This window comes from Schistocerca cancellata, chromosome 8, assembly GCF_023864275.1.
Source record: "Schistocerca cancellata isolate TAMUIC-IGC-003103 chromosome 8, iqSchCanc2.1, whole genome shotgun sequence".
In the NCBI taxonomy this organism is placed as follows: Eukaryota; Metazoa; Arthropoda; class Insecta; order Orthoptera; family Acrididae; genus Schistocerca; species Schistocerca cancellata.
This window is the reverse complement of record NC_064633.1, coordinates 199848874-199870537: the sequence shown is the minus strand read 5'-3', so window position 1 is coordinate 199870537 and position 21664 is coordinate 199848874. Positions and strand designations below refer to the sequence as shown.

The 21664-nt window shown below is 39.9% G+C and overlaps 1 protein-coding gene across 1 annotated transcript in view; it reads right to left on the bottom strand.

Moving 5' to 3' along the window:
* The window catches only part of LOC126094939 (THO complex subunit 2), a 313848-nt gene that overhangs the window by 122581 nt on the left and 169603 nt on the right, over positions 1-21664 (bottom strand). The window contains 3 exon segments of the mRNA XM_049909587.1: positions 9750-9875; positions 10135-10395; positions 13584-13712. Of these exon segments, the coding sequence (XP_049765544.1) occupies positions 9750-9875; positions 10135-10395; positions 13584-13712 (516 nt within the window).

The following is a 21664-nucleotide window of genomic DNA, read 5'->3' as shown; positions in this document are numbered from 1 at the left end:
AGAGTTTACACAAGAAGAGAATAGAAGCTTTTGAAATATTGTGCTACAGAAGAATGCTGAAGATTAGAAGGGTAGACCGCAGAACTAATGAGGAGGAACTGAACAGAAACAGGGAGAAAAGAAATTTGTGGTGTAGCCTGACTAGAAGATCAGTTGGTAGCACACATTGTGAACCATCAAGGGTTACCAGTTTGGTACTGGAGGGAAGAGTGGGGGGTAAAAATTGTAGAAAAAGACAAGGAGATGAATACTGTTAGCAAATTCAGAAGGACAGAGGTTGTAGTAGTTATTTGGAGATGAAGAGGCATGCACAGGATAGAGTATCATGGACAGATGCACCAATCTTTGGACTGAAAACCACAACATACAACAACACAAAATAGAGTAGGAAGAATACATGATTAAATGTGTAGGTGATTTATGGGCTACACAGCGTGTGAAAATTTTTCCACGGATCTATCACCACTGGCAGCTATAATTGCTCTAACCCAGCTGGACATTCTGAGTCGAACTGAGCTCAGATGTCAAATATGGGTACGTCATTCCATGCTGTTTCAACTCTATGAAGGAGCTCATCACCTGTTGTGGCTGACGAGTGGTGGCCTGTAAGTGTCTCATCCACTTGTGTTCAAATGTTTTTAGTAAGTGAGAGATCTGAAGAATACACAAGTCAGTACAATAGTTGAAAACCCTCTGTATAGGACAACATGTAGTTACATGTTGTCTTGTCGAATGATAACGTAACGAAGAACTCAAAGATATGAGAGAGGACTGATCCTAATGGGTAACAACTGTGATTCAAATTATCAGCTATGGAAACCACAACCATGTTGTGCACACAATGGAACCCCACAGCATCATGCAGGGTGCTGGGCCCTTATGACAATGACGAATGCCATCTGGCAACACATGTTCTCCTCGGAGCCTCCAAACAGTGATACATCCATTGTGATGCTATATTCAAAATTGAGATTTGTCTGAAAAGACAACATGGTGCAACTTCAGTGTCGACACTGAGTGCATCAATGGCAGTGTACCTCTGCTGTCTCACTAAGCGAAGCCACGAGAGTGGTCTCCATGTTGACAGTCCGTGATGCCTCAGATGTTCTCACACTATCTACGCAGATCCTGTCCATTTAGACCACCCATGGATGGAATACATCCCTCCTGATCTACTGATTCCGTATTTGCGTGACAGTCATGGGATACAGATCAATGTGAGCAGCAATATCCAGGGATGATAAACCACTCTCGATAGGCCACACTCTTGCAACTATCAGATTCCAGCACGTGCTAGTAGAAGTTTTTTTCATTCTTATGTGAGGTATAATGCAATCTTCTCAGAAGCAACCAAAAAACATAAGGGATTTTTGCAACAAAAGCCCAATGTGTAATGTTTCCTTTATACAGTATGTGCTGTTGTGCTAAAATGCTAACAATTTCCATGCATATGCTCTCCCAAGGCCATCAGTAGTTCCAATGGAGTGTTGTCTACTCCGGGGGCCTTGTTTCGACTCAGGTCTTTCAGTACTCTGTCAAACTCTTCTCGCAGTATTGTATCTCCCATTTCATCTTCATCTACATCCTCTTCCATTTCCATAATATTGTCCTCAAGTACAATCCTTGCGTAACAGAAGAAATATTGAATTTAATTGATGAAAGGAGAAAATATAAAAATGCAGTAAATGAAGCAGGCGAAAAGGAATACAAACGTCTCAAAAATGAGATCAACAGGAAGTGCAAAATGGCTAAGCAGGGATGGCTAGGGGATAAATGTAAGGATGTAGAGGCTTATCTCACTAGGGGTAAAATAGATACTGCCTACAGGAAAAAAAGAGACCTTTGGAGAAAAGAGAACCACTTGTATGAATATCAAGAGCTCAGATAGAAACCCAGTTCTAAGCAAAGAAGGGAAAGCAGAAAGGTGGAAGGAGTATATAGAGGGTCTATACAAGGGTGATGTACTTGAGGACAATATTACAGAAACTGAAGAGGATGTAGATGAAAATGAAATTGGAGATATGATACTGCGTGAAGAGTTTGACAGAGCACTGAAAGACCTGAATCGAAACAAGGCCCCGGGAGTAGACAACTTTCCATTAGAACTACTGACGGCCTTGGGAGAGACAGTCCTGACAAAACTGTACCATCTGGTGAGCAAGATGTATGAGACAGGCGAAATACCCTCAGACTTCAAGAAGAATATAATAATTACAATCCCAAAGAAAGCAGGTGTTGACAGATGTGAAAATTACCAAACTATCAGTTTAATAAGTCACGCCTGCAAAATACTAACGCGAATTCTTTACAGACGAATGGAAAAACTGGTAGAAGCCGACCTTGGAGAAGATCAGTTTGGATTCCGTAGAAATGTTGGAACACGTGAGGCAATACTGACCCTACGGCTTATCTTAGAAGCTAGGTTAAGGAAAGGCAAACGTACGTTTCTAGCATTTGTACACTTAGAGAAAGCTTTTGACAATGTTGACTGGAATACTCTCTTTCAAATTTTGAAGGTGGCAGGAGTAAAATATAGGGAGCGAGAGGCTATTTACAATTTGTATAGAAACCAAATGGCAGTTAATACGAGTTGAGGGACATGAAAGGGAAGCAGTGGTTGGGAAGGGAGTGAGACAGGGTTGTAGCCTCTCCCCGATGTTATTCAATCTGTATACTGAGCAAGCAGTAAAGTAAACAAAAGAAAAATTCGGAGTAGGTATTAAAATCCATGGAGAAGAAATAAAAACTTTGAGGTTCGCCGATGACATTGTAATTCTGTCAGAGACAGCAAAGGACTTGGAAGAGCAGTTGAACAGAATGGATAGTGTCTTGAAGGGAGGATATAAGATGAAAATCAACAAAAGCAAAACGAGATAATGGAATGTAGTCGAATTAAGTCAGGTGATGTTGAGGGTATTAGATTAGGAAATGAGACACTTAAAGTTGTAAAGGAATTTTGCTATTTGGGGAGCAAAATAACTGATGATGGTCGAAGTAGAGAGGGTATAAAATGTAGACTGGCAATGGCAAGGAAAGCGTTTCTGAAGAAGAGAAATTTGTTAACTTCATGTATAGATTTAAGTGTCAGGAAGTCGTTTCTGAAAGTATTTGTATGGAGTGTAGCCATGTATGGAAGTGAAACATGGACGATAAATAGTTTAGATAAGAAGAGATGATGATGATGATGTTTGGTTTTTGTGGGGCGCTCAACTGCGTGGTTATCAGCGCCCGTACAATTTCCCAATTTTTGCTCAGTCCAATTTCGCCACTTTCCTGGATGATGATGAAATGATGAGGACAACACAAACACCCAGTCATCTCGAGGCAGGTGAAAATCCCTGACCCCGCCGGGAATCGAACCCGGGACCCCGTGCTCGGGAAGCGAGAACGCTACCGCGAGACCACGAGCAGCGGACAAGATAAGAAGAGAATAGAAGCTTTCGAAATGTGGTGCTACAGAAGAATGCTGAAGATTAGATGGGTAGATCACATAATTAATGAGGAGGTGTTGAATAGGATTGGGGAGAAGAGAAGTTTGTGGCACAACTTGACTAGAAGAAGGGATCGGTTGATAGGACATGTTCTGAGGCAGCAAGGGATCACCAATTTAGTATTGGAGGGCAGTGTGGAGGGTAAAAATCGTAGAGGGAGACAAAGAGATGAATACACCAAGCAGATTCAGAAGGATGTAGGTTGCAGTAGGTACTGGGAGATGAAGAGGCTTGCACAGGATAGAGTAGCATGGAGAGCTGCATCAAACCAGTCTCAGAACTGAAGACCACAACAACAACAACAACAACATGTTGATGAAATTCTGCAGCTGGTTTCAAAAATTTGAACTAATTTTTTCCAGCGTAAATCAGATCCGCATTTACATATATACCATGTTTTACTGCCATAAATAATCATAGACACTCTGGACCTCTGTGAGCAGCTCCACTTTAATTATAACCATGCAGTTTAACGAAGTAATTAAGTAAAGCTGTATCAACCCAAAGATTGCTTTCCTAGGCACACGTCTATAGTAGGTGGTATGCCACTGCCTTCTTGTAACCTATGAACTGACTTCCATAGCCTGTTATGCGGGTGACCTACAGATTAATGTTGGAGCTGAACCATAGTGCAACTTTTTTCAGATTGCTTGTTAAACTGTAGCTTGAATTTGATGACCTCATTGTCATTTATACATAATTTCATATGTTATGTACATTGCACTGCATCATTACTGCATTGACATTTTGAAAGCTCCGTTATACAAGGTACATAATATTCTGATTTCTCTCGGCCCGGTCATTTTCAGAGTTTATATGTGATGCTGACAGTTACAGTGCATAAGTTTACTGGGTGCAAATAAATTGCAGTAGAATGTTGGTAAAAGCTTGGCATTATGAAATCAGTTACTGATGGTGCAGGCTCGGACTGCAGTGGTTCTTATATAATAATTCCAATCCCAAAGAAAGCAGGTGTTGACAGATGTGAAATTTACCAAACAATCAGTTTAATAAGCCACAGCTGCAAAATACTAACACGAATTTTTTACAGACGAATGGAAAAACTAGTAGAAGCCGACCTTGGAGAAGATCAGTTTGGATTCCGTAGAAATACTGGAACATGTGAGGCAATACTGACCTTATGACTTACCCTAGAAGAAAGATTAAGGAAAGGCAAACGTATGTTTCTAGCATTTGTAGACATACAGAAAGCTTTTGACAATGTTGACTGGAATACTCTCTTTCAAATTCTAAAGGTGGCAGGGGTAAAATACAGGGAGCAAAAGGCTATTTACAATTTGTACAGAAACCAGATGGCAGTTATAAGAGTCGAGGGACATGAAAGGGAAGCAGTGGTTGGGAAGGGAGTGAGACAGGGTTGTAGCCTCTCACCGATGTTATTCAATCTGTATATTGAGCAAGCAGTAAAGGAAACAAAAGAAAAATTCGGAGTAGGTATTAAAATCTATGGAGAAGAAACAAAAATTTTGAGGTTCGCTGATGACATTGTAATTCTGGAATGGACAGTGTCTTGAAAGGATGATATAAGATGAACATCAACAAAAGCAAAACGAGGATAATGGAATGTAGTCGAATTAAGTCGGGTGATGCTGAGGGAATTAGTTTAGGAAATGAGGCACTTATAGTAGTAAAGGAATTTTGCTACTTGGGGAGCAAAATAACTGATGATGGTCGAAGTAGAGAGGATATAAAATGTAGACTGGCAATGGCAAGGAAAGCGTTTCTGAAGAAGAGAAATTTGTTAACATCGAGTATAGATTTAAGTGTCACGAAGTCTTTTCTGAAAGTATTTGTATGGAGTGTAGCCATGTATGGAAGTGAAACATGGACGATAAATAGTTTGGACAAGAAGAGAATAGAAGCTTTCGAAATGTGGTGCTACAGAAGAATGCTGAAGATTAGATGGGTAGATCACATAACTAATGAGGAAGTATTGAATAGGATTGGGGAGAAGAGAAATTTGTGGCACAACTTGACCAGAAGAAGGGATCGGTTGGTAGGACATGTTCTGAGACATCAAGGGATCACCAATGTAGTATTAGAGGGCAGCGTGGAGGGTAAAAATCGTAGAGGGAGACCAAGAGATGAATACACTAAGCAGATTCAGAAGGATGTAGGTTGCAGTAGGTACTGGGAGATGAAGCAGCTTGCACAGGATAGAGTGGCATGGAGAGCTGCATCAAGCCAGTCTCAGGACTGAGGACCACAACAACAACAACCCAAGGATTTCTACTAGCCCTCGTCTTTTTACCTACTTGATCCTCTGCTGCCCTCACTACTTCATCCCTCAAAGCTACCCATTCTTCTTCTACTGTATTTATTCCCCTCATTCCTGTCAATTGTTCCCTTATGCTCTCCCTGAAACTCTGTACAACCTCTGGTTTAGTCAGTTTATCCAGGTCCCATCTCCTTAAATTCCCACCTTTTTGCAGTTTCTTCAGTTTTAATCTACAGGTGATAACCAATAGATTGTGGTCAGAGTCCACATCTGCCCCTGGAAATGTCTTACAATTTAAAACCTGGTTCCTAAATCTCTGTCTTACCATTATGTAATCTATCTGATACCTTTTAGTATCTCCAGGATTCTTCCATGTATACAACCTTCTTTTATGATTCTTGAACCAAGTGTTAGCTATGATTAAGTTGTGCTCTGTGCAAAATTCTACCAGGCGGCTTCCTCTTTCATTTCTTACCCCCAATCCATATTCACCTACTACGTTTCCTTCTCTCCCTTTTCCTACTACCGAATTCCACTCACCCATGACTATTAAATTTTCGTCTCCCTTCACTACCTGAATAATTTCTTCTATTTCATCATACATTTCTTCAATTTCTTCGTCATCTGCAGAGCTAGTTGGCATATAAACTTTACCACTGTAGTAGGCGTGGGCTTGGTGTCTATCTTGGCCACAATAATGCATTCACTATGCTGCTTGTAGTAGCTTACCCGCATTCCAATTTTTTTTATTCATTATTAAACCTACTCCTGCATTATCCCTATTTGATTTTGTGTTTATAACCCTGTATTCGCCTGACCAAAAGTCTTGTTCCTCCTGCCACCGAACTTTGCTAATTCCCACTATATCTAACTTTAACCTATCCATTTCCCTTTTAAATTTTCTAACCTACCTGCCCGATTAAGGGAACTGACATTCCACGCTCCGATCCGTAGAACGCCAGTTTTCTTTCTCCTGATAATGGCGTCCTCTTGAGTAAACCCCGCCTGGAGATCCGAATGGGGGACTATTTTACCTTCGGAATATTTTACCCAAGAGGACGCTATCACCATTAACCATACAGTAAAGCTGCATGCCCTCGGGAAAAATTACGGCTGTAGTTTCCCCTTGCTTTCAACCATTCGCAGTACCAGCACAGCAAGGCCGTTTTGGTTAGTGTTACAAGGCCAGATCAATCAATCATCCAGACTGTTGCCCCTGCAACTACTGAAAAGGCTGCTGCCCCTCTTCATGAACCACGTGTTTGTCTGGCCTCTCAACAGATACCCCTCCGTTGTGGTTGCACCTACGGTACGGCTATCTGTATCGCTGAGGCACGCAAGCCTCCTCACCAATGGCAAGGTCCATGGTTCACCGGTGTTCATATAGCATAAACTGTGTAAGTGGAGGTTAATAATTAAATCAACATAAGGCCTTTCTCATTTGTTTGAACTTTTCTGCCAACGCCCCACTCCTAATTCATTAGACATGGAAAAATTTCTATATGTCTTTCTTGTATTCCAGCAACAGATTTGCATCTGGTGGCCAAATTTGGAATTAATTTTTTCGAGCATAAATCGGTTTTTGCATTAATGCATTAAAATATCTATCAAGTTTCGCTACCATACAGTAATTACAGCCCAAGCCGTACCTCTCTGAGTAGCTGGACTTTAATTATAACCACCTAGTATAATAAACTGACAGAAAAACTATCCCTACACCAAGAAGAAATTGTGCACAATAAGCGAAAGTTGACAGGTGTTTTTCTACATCTGAAAGATAATGTCTATTCAAATTTCATGATGGTCGCATAAGAGTGGTGCTAGTACAGAATGAAAATCAGGTTTGCTTTAAATATGTACTGTAACAGTTGTGAGTGTTAAGTAACCAATGAGATTGGATCTAGTGAGTTCATGTTAGTACAGAATGCCTTTAAGATGATGAAGACGCCATTATCAACAGCTCGATGAGTTTGAACGAGGTCGTGTAGTAGGGCTACGAGAAGCTGGATGTTGCTTCCAAGATATTGCAGAAAGACTCGGCATGAATGTAGCCACTCTACATGACTGCTGGCAGCGGTGTGGTCATGTACGATCACAACAAGACCGGTGTCCAGACAGCTACATAGCCCTACCTGGCATCATGTTCAGTGTATGGCTGTGGTGCATTGTAATGGGCCTACAACAGCAATTCGGGCAGCAGTTGGCACCGTGCACTGTTACAAATCATTTACTTCAAGGGCAGCTCCAAGCTTGATGCCCTGTAGCGTGCATTCCACTGACCCCAAACCAGCACCTTTTGGGATTTCAGTGGTGTCAAGTGAGAGCTCACTGGAGGCAGAGTGGACGTCTGTTGTGTTTTCTCGTAAAGCTAGTTTTGTCTTGGTGCCAGTGATGGATGTGTGTCAGCTATGGGGAGGCCAGGTGAGCAATTGCAACCAACCTGTTAATGGCCTAGACAAACTGGACCCACACCTGGAGTTACGATCTGGGGTTATTCCACACACAATGACTGCAATTTTTTATTACGGTCCATTGTGCTGCCATTCATGAACAGCATTCCAGGGGGTGTTTTCCAACTGCATAATGTTCATCCACACACGCTTTTGTAGCCCAACACACTCTACACATGCTCCATCACCAAATCGGTCTCCAACTGGGCGCGTATGGAACACCATCAGACAACAATTCCAGCGTCATCCACAACCGGCAGTAACCGTCCCTGTATTGGCTGACCAAGTGCAACAGGCAAGGCACTCCTGCCTACAAATCGACATCCGGCATCTACACGATAAAATGCATGCATGTTCGCACACTTGCATGCAGCATTCTGGCAGTTACACCTCTTATTCATGTACCAGCATTTCACATTTGCAATGGCTTTTCTCACACTTACATTAGCCTGTGAACTTGCAACATTAATCACTTGCGTATTTCACCACAACAAATGTATTTCTAAAATTTCGTTACTCTGCATTAATTATTTCTAAACATATTACAGTGGTTTAACAAGGGACACTCCCCATCACCCCCCCCCCCCCCCCCCCCAGATTTAGTAGTAAAATGGCCCAGTGGATAGCCCATCAAAAACTGAACACAGATCAAGCATGAAAACAGGAAGAAGGTGTATTGAACTGTGCAAAAAAAAAGCAAGAGAGAAACAGTGAATGGTCCAAGCTCAAGATGTGTAGCATCAAGTGCCATGTTGGACTGTGCCCCCCATTCCCCCAACACAAACACAAAATTATGAACATTCCGTCCAGTCAATGACGTGCCTGTTTTCCGTCTGTAATCTTGCAACTGTCACACTATACAATCGTTATAGATTATGACTTATGTGGTAAGAATGTATTACCGTTGCAAGTAAATGTGACGACAAGTGACAACAGGTGAGATGCCGCAAAGACCTCCCACAGAAATGAAAACAACAAACAGCTTGAACTATTTTACAACAAAGGAATTCGAGAGTCAAATCTTCCAAAACAGAATGCAAGAGTCATAAGGTGTGGTACTTATGCTGAAGAAATAGGATGCACATACGTCTCGGGGTCCCTTACTTACACCTCACTGTTGCAAACAGATGGACACAACAATGACCGAATGAACAGTTCGTAAGTCTGTGGAAAAAGGGGGCGGGGTGACGAGAGATCTGGGCACGGATCTCCCCCTTCGCAGTCCAACACTGTGACCAAATAACCACGAAACCATAGCTATTCACGTTCGCTTAATGTTGGACATCTTGAGCTTGGACCGTTCACTGTTTTACACTTTCTTCGTATTTTAATGCTTGGTCTATACTACGATTTTGACAGGATATCAATTCGGCCATCTTGCTACTAAATCTGAGAGGGGTGTGATGGGGAGTTTCCCTTGTAAGACAAAAACCTACGTAAAGTATTTATTAGTTACTATCATGTGAATATTTCCCAGACCAATCTGTTAGAGCAGAATACACAACAAATTAAAAAGTATATATTAAATAAATAAATGTTGTGTTCTTTTCTGTGCCCTCCACTATCTACCTTTTCCCCAACCTGGTGAAAGTCGTTTTCCCGTATCATAGTTGCAGCCTTTGCTTTGAGTTTCCCACTGTAACTTGTAGCCAATATGAATAGATCTTGACGATGATTCTTTTCTTCTTCACGGACCTGAGAACATATATGTAGAACATCTGGTGTAAGTATAAGTAAGGTAGGTAATGAAAGGATTACGTTATTTATAACTTATAAAAAAAAGCACGCTTATAGAATTTCACTATTGACTATATAAAAGCATATTTCGTGGAACTTAGAAATGATATAAGAGTCAAAAGGTGATTTTATGAAACAAAGGCACAACAACTATGCATGCTGAATGTTAGGCTGTGATACAATGCTTTGGGAAAGACAACTAACAGCCAACACTTACCTTTTCAATTTTCTTCTCTATAATCTGTCTAAGTTTCAACAAGACAGGAAAATGAGGTAATATCTTGATGAGAATAATAAGAGAGTTTCTGATTTGAACATAATCCTTTGAATCAAGACAAACAACCATGGCTTTTGTAATTTTATAGTGCCACTTGTGACAAACATGCCGATAGTTCTCGTAGTCTACGTGATCATTGGCTTCGGAAAATTGGTTGCTGACTCGGAATTTAGTAACAAAACCAGGATAATTTGCACATTCCTGTAGAAATAACAAATAAATTAACATTAATCCTAGTGCATATGCAAGAGCTGATTGAGCATTTTCGAATTCATAGCAATAAGTGATATAAATAACCAAAAATCACATTCAAAGTGACCAAATCAGGTCTTCAACTGCTCAAAAATTCAGTACTTATTTTATCTACAACCAAGTATCATAGATGCTTGAGACTGCTTCTCAGTTAAAGCTTTATAACTGCACGGATACATAACCTTGAACATTTATCATCATCTTTCTTCTAGCAAGCTCAAATATATTCACAAAATTCTAATAACCAAGCCTCTACATTTATGTGAAAAACACCTGCTTGTGAAAGGCAAAGGCCCAGATTGTTTCCCAAACACGCCTACAGTTTTTAACTGTGAAGCAGTAGCTTCACTTCAGGGCACACTACGCTATAAAGTGAAAGTTGCACTCTACATACAAAACTAACCCATTCCTAATTACAAACTCCTCCACCGTCCAAATAATATCTGCTTATGCCACTGGGAGTTGAATCATATTGTGTCAGTAAAACAATGCAATATCTGGATCAAGCGGTTTCTAGTAATTTCTGGCTGTGGATGCTGAGTGATAATAACAACAGTCAACAGCATTGCCTGAAGATTATGAATAAGTTACTTGTAATACTGTGAAGTTTCAGAACTGCCATCCAATTCGACAACTGGAAACTTTATCAATAGTTTTGATTTCTGTAATGCTTGAATCAGCACTTTTCCTACACATTTTAGAAAGTCTTGCTTTATGGTCCAAGTGCAGCTTGTCTCTTCACCCAGTAGAAATCTAACTTAAACCATTTTGTCTTTTTTATTCATACATGTCTCTTCATCAGGGTGTATACGGGGACAAGGAAAAAAAATTCCCGGATTATTCCCGGATATCCCGTTTAAAAAATATGCTTTTTCCCGGGTGAAAATACACTTTTTCCGTGCTAAGTGACAGTATGTCTTCCGTAGATTTTCCCTCGGAACTGTAAAACTGATCAATCCTTTGAATGGTTAACGTTTTATACAATCGCGTAGAACTTCCCGGAAAAAAAAAAAGAAAAGACGGGGCAGAGAAGTTTTGGAAAGACCTTTGTTTTGCAGCAACATATACGTTGCATATTTTTGTATTACGAAAGTATAAATTCAAATTGCACCAAACACAGCGCGTTAGTTTCTGGAGCGTTGAAACCGAAGTTGATATGTCCTTTTGTAAGCGAGTCATATCTCAAGCCACGAGATCTCACCAGCCGATGACAGCAGCTATTCAGAGCATAGGACACGTGTTTTAGTCAGCCAATAGCAACATCACTTGTTACATAGCGCGAACACACAAGAGGAAAAGTTAACGGTTTACATTAATGTACACAGTACCATATATCCACGAGAAAAGCTAAGCTTTTACATATAATATTGGTCTCTAAGATTAACACGCTACAACAGAAGCTAAGCTTTCACGTGCACTATTGATCTTTATTTGCGTGTGTTATACTTTAAGATACATCACACAAATGTGCCAGTAAATTTAAAATTATGACATAAATGTCTCGCGGCTCGAAATTTTTGTAAGCGGCTGGTCCTCAAACTGTTCAGTTTCGAACGCTCTGTGATTTAGATATCCATCCCACTTTCTCACACGTAACATAATTCATCTTGGGTAAAAAGGAATTTACTTTGAAAGTAACGCTTTTCTAACCACCGTTCGCAATACTATCCGGAGACTGTTAGAAATAGGTTCGATTTATCAGTTGCCAGAGAGCGCCAGAAAACAGACATTATTGTGCGTGTGCAACTGCAGTGGTGTAGGAAGCCCTCATGTTCGCGTGTATAAAGCACTAAGAGAGCTTAGATTACACCATAAAAGAAACAAGGCATCAGACGATAATCCAAAGAGCATCAGAATTTCGTAAACCATACTAAAACGCATAATTCAGCTTGAAGTGCAAATTGGTTTTTTCCAGATTCACAAAGAAGCAGGTCCCATCTGATATTAAGCTTTTCAGTGTGGTTTTTGGGATGTAATTTTTCTTGGAGTACCAGTACTATATGATCTCATTTTTGGTTCTTTATTATGGCATAATGCCATACATGGCAAAAGATAATAACGTGCATTTGAAATTCAGCGAACAGTTGGAACTAGCCAATACTGTAGAATGAAACACTTCGTTTCAAATAAAATGATCGCCTCAGCGGAAAGATTAATCAAGCCAAATTTCTTTAGCAAACTTGCAAAAATAACTTCATTGTTCTGCAAGGCGATTAATGCTTGACTGCTACTAACTTAGAAATAAAATAAAATCAGAAAACTGAAATCAATAATATATTTTTGTCCTCCGTAATTATGTGAATGTATTTTAATTGATAGCTCACAGCCACAGAAATCCGCTTTGTTTTCATTTGATGTGGGAGCTGTAAATGAAGAGAAGCAGCGAAATCACTTAACGTAAACACGGGTCACGTGCAGGTTAACCCCCTCCCCACTACAACTCAGACAACTCTATGCAAGCGCGAATCTGGCAGCTAGGGCGCGCGAGAAAAATTTTTCTCGTTTGCATCTGGCTGCTTGCAGCTACTGCCGATACAGCTAACAGCCAAACTACAAGTAGCGCCGTAGCAGGAAGCGGGAGAAGGTACTGCTTATACGCGAGTCAAACGCGCATGCGCAACAGACCGCTGGCAATTGGTCAAAAGAACCTAATGTGAACAGTTGTGACGTCATGCTCATAGCAAGCAGTTCATTGTTACGAAGAATTAAAACAGTCGGCGCCCTACGGCCTTTGACATATTTTTGCTATTTGCAGACGCTTGTGCGTGCACGGGGTTTTGTTGTAAATGGCACATTTCCTTTGACACTAAAGTTTTATTTTTTTCCCTCTCGTTTATATTTTATTGCTGCAGTATCATTCTCCAGTAGCAGGATACAATAACGTTCTTTGCTAGAAAATCAATTCTGCAGTCAAAATTACAAAAATTTAACTGAAAGCTAAAACAATGAAAAATTCCCGGAATTCCGAAAAATTCCCGGGTTTTTCCCGGTTTTCTCCCGGATGAAAAAATTCCCGGGTTTTTCCCGGGTCGTATACACCCTGTTCATGCACTATGCTGGCACATACAATTCTCATATTACACTTTATTTTATCTTCAGTACTACAATAAATAAATACGGGATTACTGTATGCTTACCTTCTCAAAGACGGCCTTCTCAGAATGCCATCTCATAACAGTCTCTAGCATTGCACATAGAAAACGCCCATAACGATTTGCTTCATTTTCTGTACATGATGTAACAGAGTATGTGATGTCACAGAACAGCTGAAAAAAATATGCAGCCTAAATTAATACTGAAATAATATACATCAATTTCAGGAAGGTGTGTGGTAACGATGTAGACAACGGTAATGTAATTAGCACATGAAAGCTGAATGACATGTTTGGCTCTACTAGAGCTTTAGTGTAGTAGATTGGTAGTTGTTGGGGTCGGTTGTTTTGGGGAGGAGACCAAACAGCAAGGTCATCGGTCTCACAGGATTAGGGAAGGACGGGAAAGGATGTCGGCTGTGCCCTTTCAAAGGAACCATCCTGGCATCTGCCTGGAGCGATTTAGGGAAATCACAGAAAACCCAAATCAGGATGGCCGGTCTCGGAATTGAACCGTCGTCCTCCCAAATGCGAGTCCAATGTGCTAACCACTGCGCCACCGAACTCGGTGGTTGGTAGCTGTACAAACACATCTGTCACTTTCTGTTTTAAGACAACGGGGCCCCTTGCAAGTCATCTTGAAAGAGACAAACAAAACTTCAGTACTCATATCTGTTCCCTGTATTACATTTTATAAGGAGCATAAACATTAAAATCTGACGGGAGCAGAATATGAAAAATAATTGTGCTTCCACAGTCTTGTAAACTAATTCACGTAAGACCAATACTTGGTCAAATTAATCATTCCGTGATTGAACAGGGTGCCTATGGCGGGGGGAACGGATTTTTCCCGGTTAAAAACACAATTTCTCCCGGATGAAATTACGTATAAAGCGGGTGAAAATACATCCGTGTTAAGTAACAGTATGCTTTCCCTCGAAGCTGTAAAACCTATCAGTCTTTTGAATCGAAAAGGTCTTATACCGGCGGAGGATGTCCCAGCACTTTAGGAAACGAGATCCAGGAAAAACAATGCGCTTGGAAAGTTGTTTGATGCGAGACAATGTGCACAGAGTTTATTTTAGTATTGCGATAGTATATACACAAATTCCACAAATTACAGCACGGTAGCTTCCGAAACTCTAAAATAGAGATTGCGTTGAGCGATGCACTTTTGTCAGCCAGTCATAGCTCATGTCACGTGATCTCACTAGCGAATGACGGCTGTTATTCAGAGCACGAGGCCTGCGAGAAAGACAGGCCGCGACGCGCACGTTACGAAGGTAGGCCGAGCTCGCTCAACTAAGCAAAGTGCATTTCTACAGCGATTAACTCGTAAGTAGATGTGTATGTACGAACGAGAATTGCATCGTCTATTGGCGTCCACTGTTATTAGTCCTACAATGATAGGAAGTCCGTAGGCCTACTAACAGGCTCTAATTTGGCAATTAAAATCGTGCCAAAATGATTATCAGTTGCGTAGAAAAGTTGAGGTGTTCTGGCATGAAAAGACTTGTGACATTGCTCAGTAACACATTATGCACATTTTTTTGAAGGTCAATTACACTTTTTGCCATAGATCGCATAATTTCTTATCTATGTAAGAACAACATTAAATATGAAAACTAACTTGAAGCTCGGTCTTTTTCTTAGCGTGTGTTACACGTTAAGTCATATCAAATACAAATGTGCCGGTAAAATTTTAAATAGTGGCATAAATGACTTATCTTCTGGGCCCGACATTTTTCAAATGGCTGATCCTCAAAGTGTTACGTTTTGAATGAGAGTGTAACAACAACAACAACAACGCTATACTGTTCTATATATATAATAAATTTTTTCATCTGAATTTCGATAAATTAGTCTAATCGATGTTCTGATTTCATTTCTTTTTTGTTTCGTGCCATTATGTTAAAGAAAATGTAAACAATTTTCGATGTGAATATAAATGTTTATGTCCAATTTCAGGCAATGTTGTAATCAAAGTGAAGTGTAACTAATGTTGAACCTATTGTAAGATGTTAAAGTTGTAATTGTACGCCTGGTCCATACGTAGGCAATGTATTAGGATAAGTGGAATGCAAAACCTTTGGTGAATACCCTGTCTGTAGGGAGCAGGAAAAGGTGGAGGCAAGGTGAGCGCGGGAAAATGCACACGGGCGCTGTACGGCATAACGGGCTCAGCAGTAGCAGTCGGAGTTGGGCATCGGTCTAAGAAACACGTCCTGGACCGAGGAGGCTCTCCTGGAAAACGTGATTTCGTTGAGCCTCGGATGCGCCGTTTCCAACGCCTATATTCCATAGGCACTAAAAGGAAAAGTATTGTGACACTACGAAGAAGCAAAGTGCAGGTACATCAAGAGCCATTGCTGTAATTGCATGTGTGCTTTGTCCCTCGCCATCTCGCCGCCTGCCGACCACCGCGTCGAAACGAACAGGTTGAAACTTTTAGTACTGTATTCGTGTGGACCAGTGTTACTTTTGCTACATACTGTTCAATAACAACTTAAATTTTACCAGAACTGCCATAACATTTAATTATCCTCACAACTAACCTAGACAGAGACCTTTCCACATGTTGTGCAATCCGAGTGTCCTGAGATGAAGATTTAAAGTTTATGTTAATAATAATTACCTACAGACCTATCTATGTTAGAATGATGTTTAAAGAACTTTGTTGTTAATGAATACGTAGGTAAATAACATAGGTCTGACAAAGTTGGAAGATAATGTTGAAATTGGTTTAGTAATGAAATTTAATTAATTTGAGACAAAGTTAATGGTAGTTAAATGAGCAGGAAATAAGACAGAAAGAGTAGTAACTCATACATTGGAAATGTTGAGTGCTTAATGATATCAATAATTAAAATTCCAATACAGTGATCATAACAGTTTCAGGGTCCCCCCTCCCCCTCCTTTCTTTCTTTTCTATTCATTTGAATCCTGAAGTGTATTGAACTGATTTAACCAGCAAAGTTAAAATCAATATAAAACCTAAATTTATCAGTATTTTACCTTTCTCGAAATTGACCTTGTATGTGTTTCGAAAGTGCTATTTCTAGGGTAACCTACAATTTCAATCAGATCAATAGATCATACGAAATTTGTAGTAAACATTATAGTGTATTGTTGTGCATTTATAGCTTGTCCATATTAGTACAGAAAGAGAAAATATTAGTTCAGTAGATTTTCTGGTTCTAAAATTTACCATATGATGCAGTGTTACTACGGGTTGTTATGCTTGAACGTACATCTACTTGTACAGGAAGGAAACTCAGTTAATGCCCAATTAGGCTGGCGACCGTATTATTAATTATTGGTAGCATCTGCCGTGTTGTTTCTTGTCCGTCCTAATGTGTAGATGCACTTCAGGCTTGCTTGTCGTATCATTGTAGTTACTGAGTGGGTGTAAGTCTGATTTTGCCTCCATTCAGGGACACACGGTCAACATATTTACCAAAATCCTTTCTTATAAGGTGAAGCCCGTCAACTTACCATAGCACAGGCTTTAAAGAGTTAACGTACGCCCAAGCGTAGTCGTTACAAGAGTTATAACGCCCTGAGATTTAATAAATTCACTGCACATTCTCACACGTAACATAAATCATCTTGCGTGGAAATTTCCTCTGAAAGTAACGCATCTCAAGCCACTATTCATAATATTTTCTGGTGATTTGTTAGAAATGTAAACAATTGTGACGTCACGCACATCGAATGCACGTTAGTTGTTATGGACGTACTGCACAATCTTCGACCTAAAGCCTTTGATACTTTTCGGTGTCGGCAAACTGGTCTGTGCATTGTGTAAATTACCCATTTTCTATGCTACTAAACTTTTATTTTGGTGTTATTCTCTGATTTATGTTTCATTGCTGCAGTATTATTCAGCAGTAGTGGACTAAAGTTCTTTGTCAAGAGTATCAGATCTTACATGTCAAACCTACAAAACTTTAACTGAAATCTAAAACAATGAAAAATCCCGGAATTCTAAGAAATTCCCGGTTTTTTCCCGGATGAAAAAACTCCCGGGTTTTTCCCGGATCTCCCGGGCTGTATACACCCTGTTGAAGCTCTTTATTGGCTGCGTTTGCTTCCTAATATTTAAAAAAGGAAGTATTTCCTTATTATGTACTTGGCTTAAATGCATCACTATTCAAACTGCATCATATTGTTGATTCTCAATTTTTTTGTCAATTTCAAGCATTTACATAATTTACAGGTGGATTATATCCAACCTTTAGTTTTGCCAGTTTTGGCCACGTCATTAGGTGGGAAGCACTGTTCCACTTGATATTATAGTATCTACAGATATTTAAGCACATTGTAGCTGTTCCTACTGCAGTTGGTTGTTCCGCAGCTGTCAAACCAGTGAACTGAATCAGGTCTTCAAAACCTGACACATGTGTCGCCCTTCCAAATAAATACATGTGATTGCTGTCAGTATGTCACTGACTCCCACTTCCCACCAAAATTAGGTAACCGGTTTCTGTTGCTGAACTTTCACCCAAATACACATTTAAATCTGTGACAAGTCAAACTGAATATGGAATACAACAACAAAAACAATCAATTATTTATAATATAATGTAAATGGACAAACAAAAAAAATTCTCATCCCATCCGGTAAGTCTCCCCTGACCTGGGGTTCTGGGCAACTTTTCTAAACTGTACCCCTTTCCCTAAACCTCTCCAATCCTTTTCCTTCACCCCTCTACCTTCCCCTTCAACTCTTCCACTAAAAGAAGGAGCCACTGGCTCTGAAAGTGCATAAAAGTTAAATCCTTTTGTGTTCATGTTCCCCTGCCACCACTTGGTGAGTAGATTTTTTTATCTGTCCATGAATATGGAATACACTGTTTAAGAGATAATAACCATTTGAACTACAACAGACTATTATTAGTCCAGACCATTTGGTTGAGATGAAACAATATTATTAACTTTAAATAAACTGGCCTCTGATACGGGTGGAGTTATAACAAAAACTAGACATTCTAAAAGTTATCATGTCACAGTATGGGGGTAAGTTCCACGAGAAGTACACGTCTGGATCAATGACCATTACTCTATAGCGCATAAAGAGAAAACAGTGATATTTCTTAAGCTGGTATCACACTACACAACTAAAATGTAATCTGTATAAGTCATGTTAGGCGGCCTGCCACTGAGTGGTAGAATGGGTGAAGCTACGACTTTAGCAGGTGGTGTATCTGCTGTGGAGAAATTGGAGTCATTCTATTGTGCCATGGATCTGTGCATGCACAATAGAGGAGGTGTACATGCACATGAGCAGAACACAGCATTTCTTGCAGGGTTTCAGCTTCTTACTGTTTTCACCTGTGGTCAGCAGGTAAGATATACATGAGCTCTAGAAGGCTCTTTTAGCTAATTGTGAGTAATTTTTTTTATAAATACAGTTATAAAAAATGGAAATTCTCTTTTTTTGTATTGCTGTTGAGAAAGGCTATTGATCTAATGACAGATTCTTACTGTAGAAAAGGAAAGGAACAAAGAAAGTATAAGTGAGCTTATTGAAGCATACAGCAAGGAAAGATGTCTGTGTGTTCCCCTAGAAATGCTGAACCATAATAAGGGATGTCTATAAGTGGTAAATTTTGAGTTTATATGCTTTATGTATATGTGCATATAATATGAATATAATAGAGGGAAACATTCCACTTGGGAAAAATATATCTAAAAACAAAGATGATGTGACTTACCAAACAAAAGTGCTGGCAGGTTGATAGACACACAAACAAACACAAACATACACACAAAATTCTAGCTTTCGCAACCAACGGTTGCTTCATCAGGAAAGAGGGAAGGAGAGGGAAGGCGAAAGGATGTGGGTTTTAAGGGAGAGGGTAAGGAGTCATTCCAATCCCGGGAGCGGAAAGACTTACCTTAAGGGGAAAAAAGGACAGGTATACACTCGCGCGCGCGCACACACACACACACACACACACACACACACACACACACACACACACACACATCCTGTCCTTTTTTCTCCTTAAGGTAAGTCTTTCCGCTCCCGGGATTGGAATGACTCCTTACCCTCTCCCTTAAAACCCACATCCTTTCGTCTTTCCCTCTCCTTCCCTCTTTCCTGATGAAGCAACCGTTGGTTGCGAAAGCTAGAATTTTGTGTGTATGTTTGTGTTTGTTTGTGTGTCTATCGACCTGCCAGCACTTCCGTCTGGTAAGTCACAACATCTTTGTTTTTAGATATACGTGCATATAATATTACGTTCAATGTGTGTACACACCCTAATTGGTGAGAGTGCTGCGCATGTTTGATTTGATTGCATCTTTTATATTATTTCAGCATGCCAGGAAGGGTGGTGTTCACAGAACAGCTAGAAGACTCAGAACAGCTGTGCCAGCCGTGATCAGTGAAGACTGTAAGAGCCGTTTTGCATCTTTGTGCGTGCACTATTGTGCCGGTCTAAAACAGGAGACAGAGGAGTAGCACAGGCATGATAAAAGTGCAAAAACCAAGTGTGTGATGGTTCCCCCATTACTTTGTCATTTGTGAATATCCTATCATGTATACAGATAGCAGCTTGTTGAAACAAGAGATATCCTTCTGACAAAGTTCCTAAATTCCTGTGGATGTTTGGGCTCCTTCATTAACAGGGGGTTTATGTCTCTGCCTTCACCCTTCTTCCCAGTCAGGGTAGAAGCCAGACCCTACTCCTGGCATTACATCATCATTCTGCCCTTCTCCTAATGACAGACACTGTCACTGCAAGTGCTGCAAAGATAATTGCATCCTCCACATTCAATGTGCTGCGAAATGTGAACTTAATCATTTACTAGTACCAGCATGACATAAAATGAACACTTTAGTCCATAATTATCTGTATTCATAATGTAATAATGTAAATAGCACCTTCACAAAAATATCAGCTGTTACGATGAACAACTTAAACAAGCCTGCGGTTCCGAATATGTACCCTTGGGATGATGCTGTAAACTTACACGTTACGTGTATTGTGTAACAGGTCTAACAAAAAAGTGCGCTGTTCCAGATTTGTACACTTGGGGTGCTGGTACAGACTTGTACACAATAGGTGTATTGTGTAACACCAACCTTAAATTCTGTACTTTTCTACTTCAGCAAAACAGTGTATGCAATGAAGTAGTGAGCTTGCCATGGTATAGAAATGAAAAGTAAAACTTCCGTCTACGGAAAATTTAATTAGGACTTCAGTCAGAAATATTCTGAAAGGTAACAAAATAATTGAATCATTGACTAGTTGACCGTGTCCTATATCCAAATCATCACATACACATTTTGATTACAATGAAAGGCTGGATAAAATGAGTTTCACAAGTGTTTCCCAACTTCGGATCACACTGTATCTTTTAAAGAAACAACAGAGTGGTGTAAATTTTCACTAATGTACATGCCTGTTCATTTTTACTTTCATTTCTATTCAAGAGTCATCCTGTGCAACCACAGGAACATGTCATTTTCATCACAAATGTGAAGTTTATTCTCATTACAAACAACAGAAAAGCAAAAGCACCCTGATGCCTACCACGACAAATAAATGGATGCAAAGAGAAGTGGACAACAGAAAACAAATGACATGTACATTTCAACTACGTTGCCAAAAATAGTAACAGATATTACAAGATTTGGATGGGAATTTGGCAATGCTCATTAAGAGACACACGACGCACTGGCACCTGTGCTGCAGCAAGTCTAAATAAATTCCTATCCCATAGGAAACAGCTAGTAGGCACAGATATACACATCTACAGCACTGGGGGAAACTCACAGCAGGCAGCATTCAAAAGATTAGTGCTATTCTAAAGTAACAGTTTAAACTGTTCGGCATTTGGAATCAAGAAAAAATTGACAATAAGATATGATTTTGAGGGTGTACTGACATGTAACAGCAGGATTGTTATCAACTGTTGAAGTAATTGAAGGAGTTAAAGCAATGTTAGTAAAGGTTATGTCTGTTCATGGAAAAATTGTAAGATCTGCAGTCAATAGATTTTAACTTCGCTATAACAGACAAAAATCAAAGAGAATGCGAATATATAATGCTGATATGATGAGATATATTTTCTACTATGAAAAATTCAGAAGGCTGTAAATCACGCATTTCCCT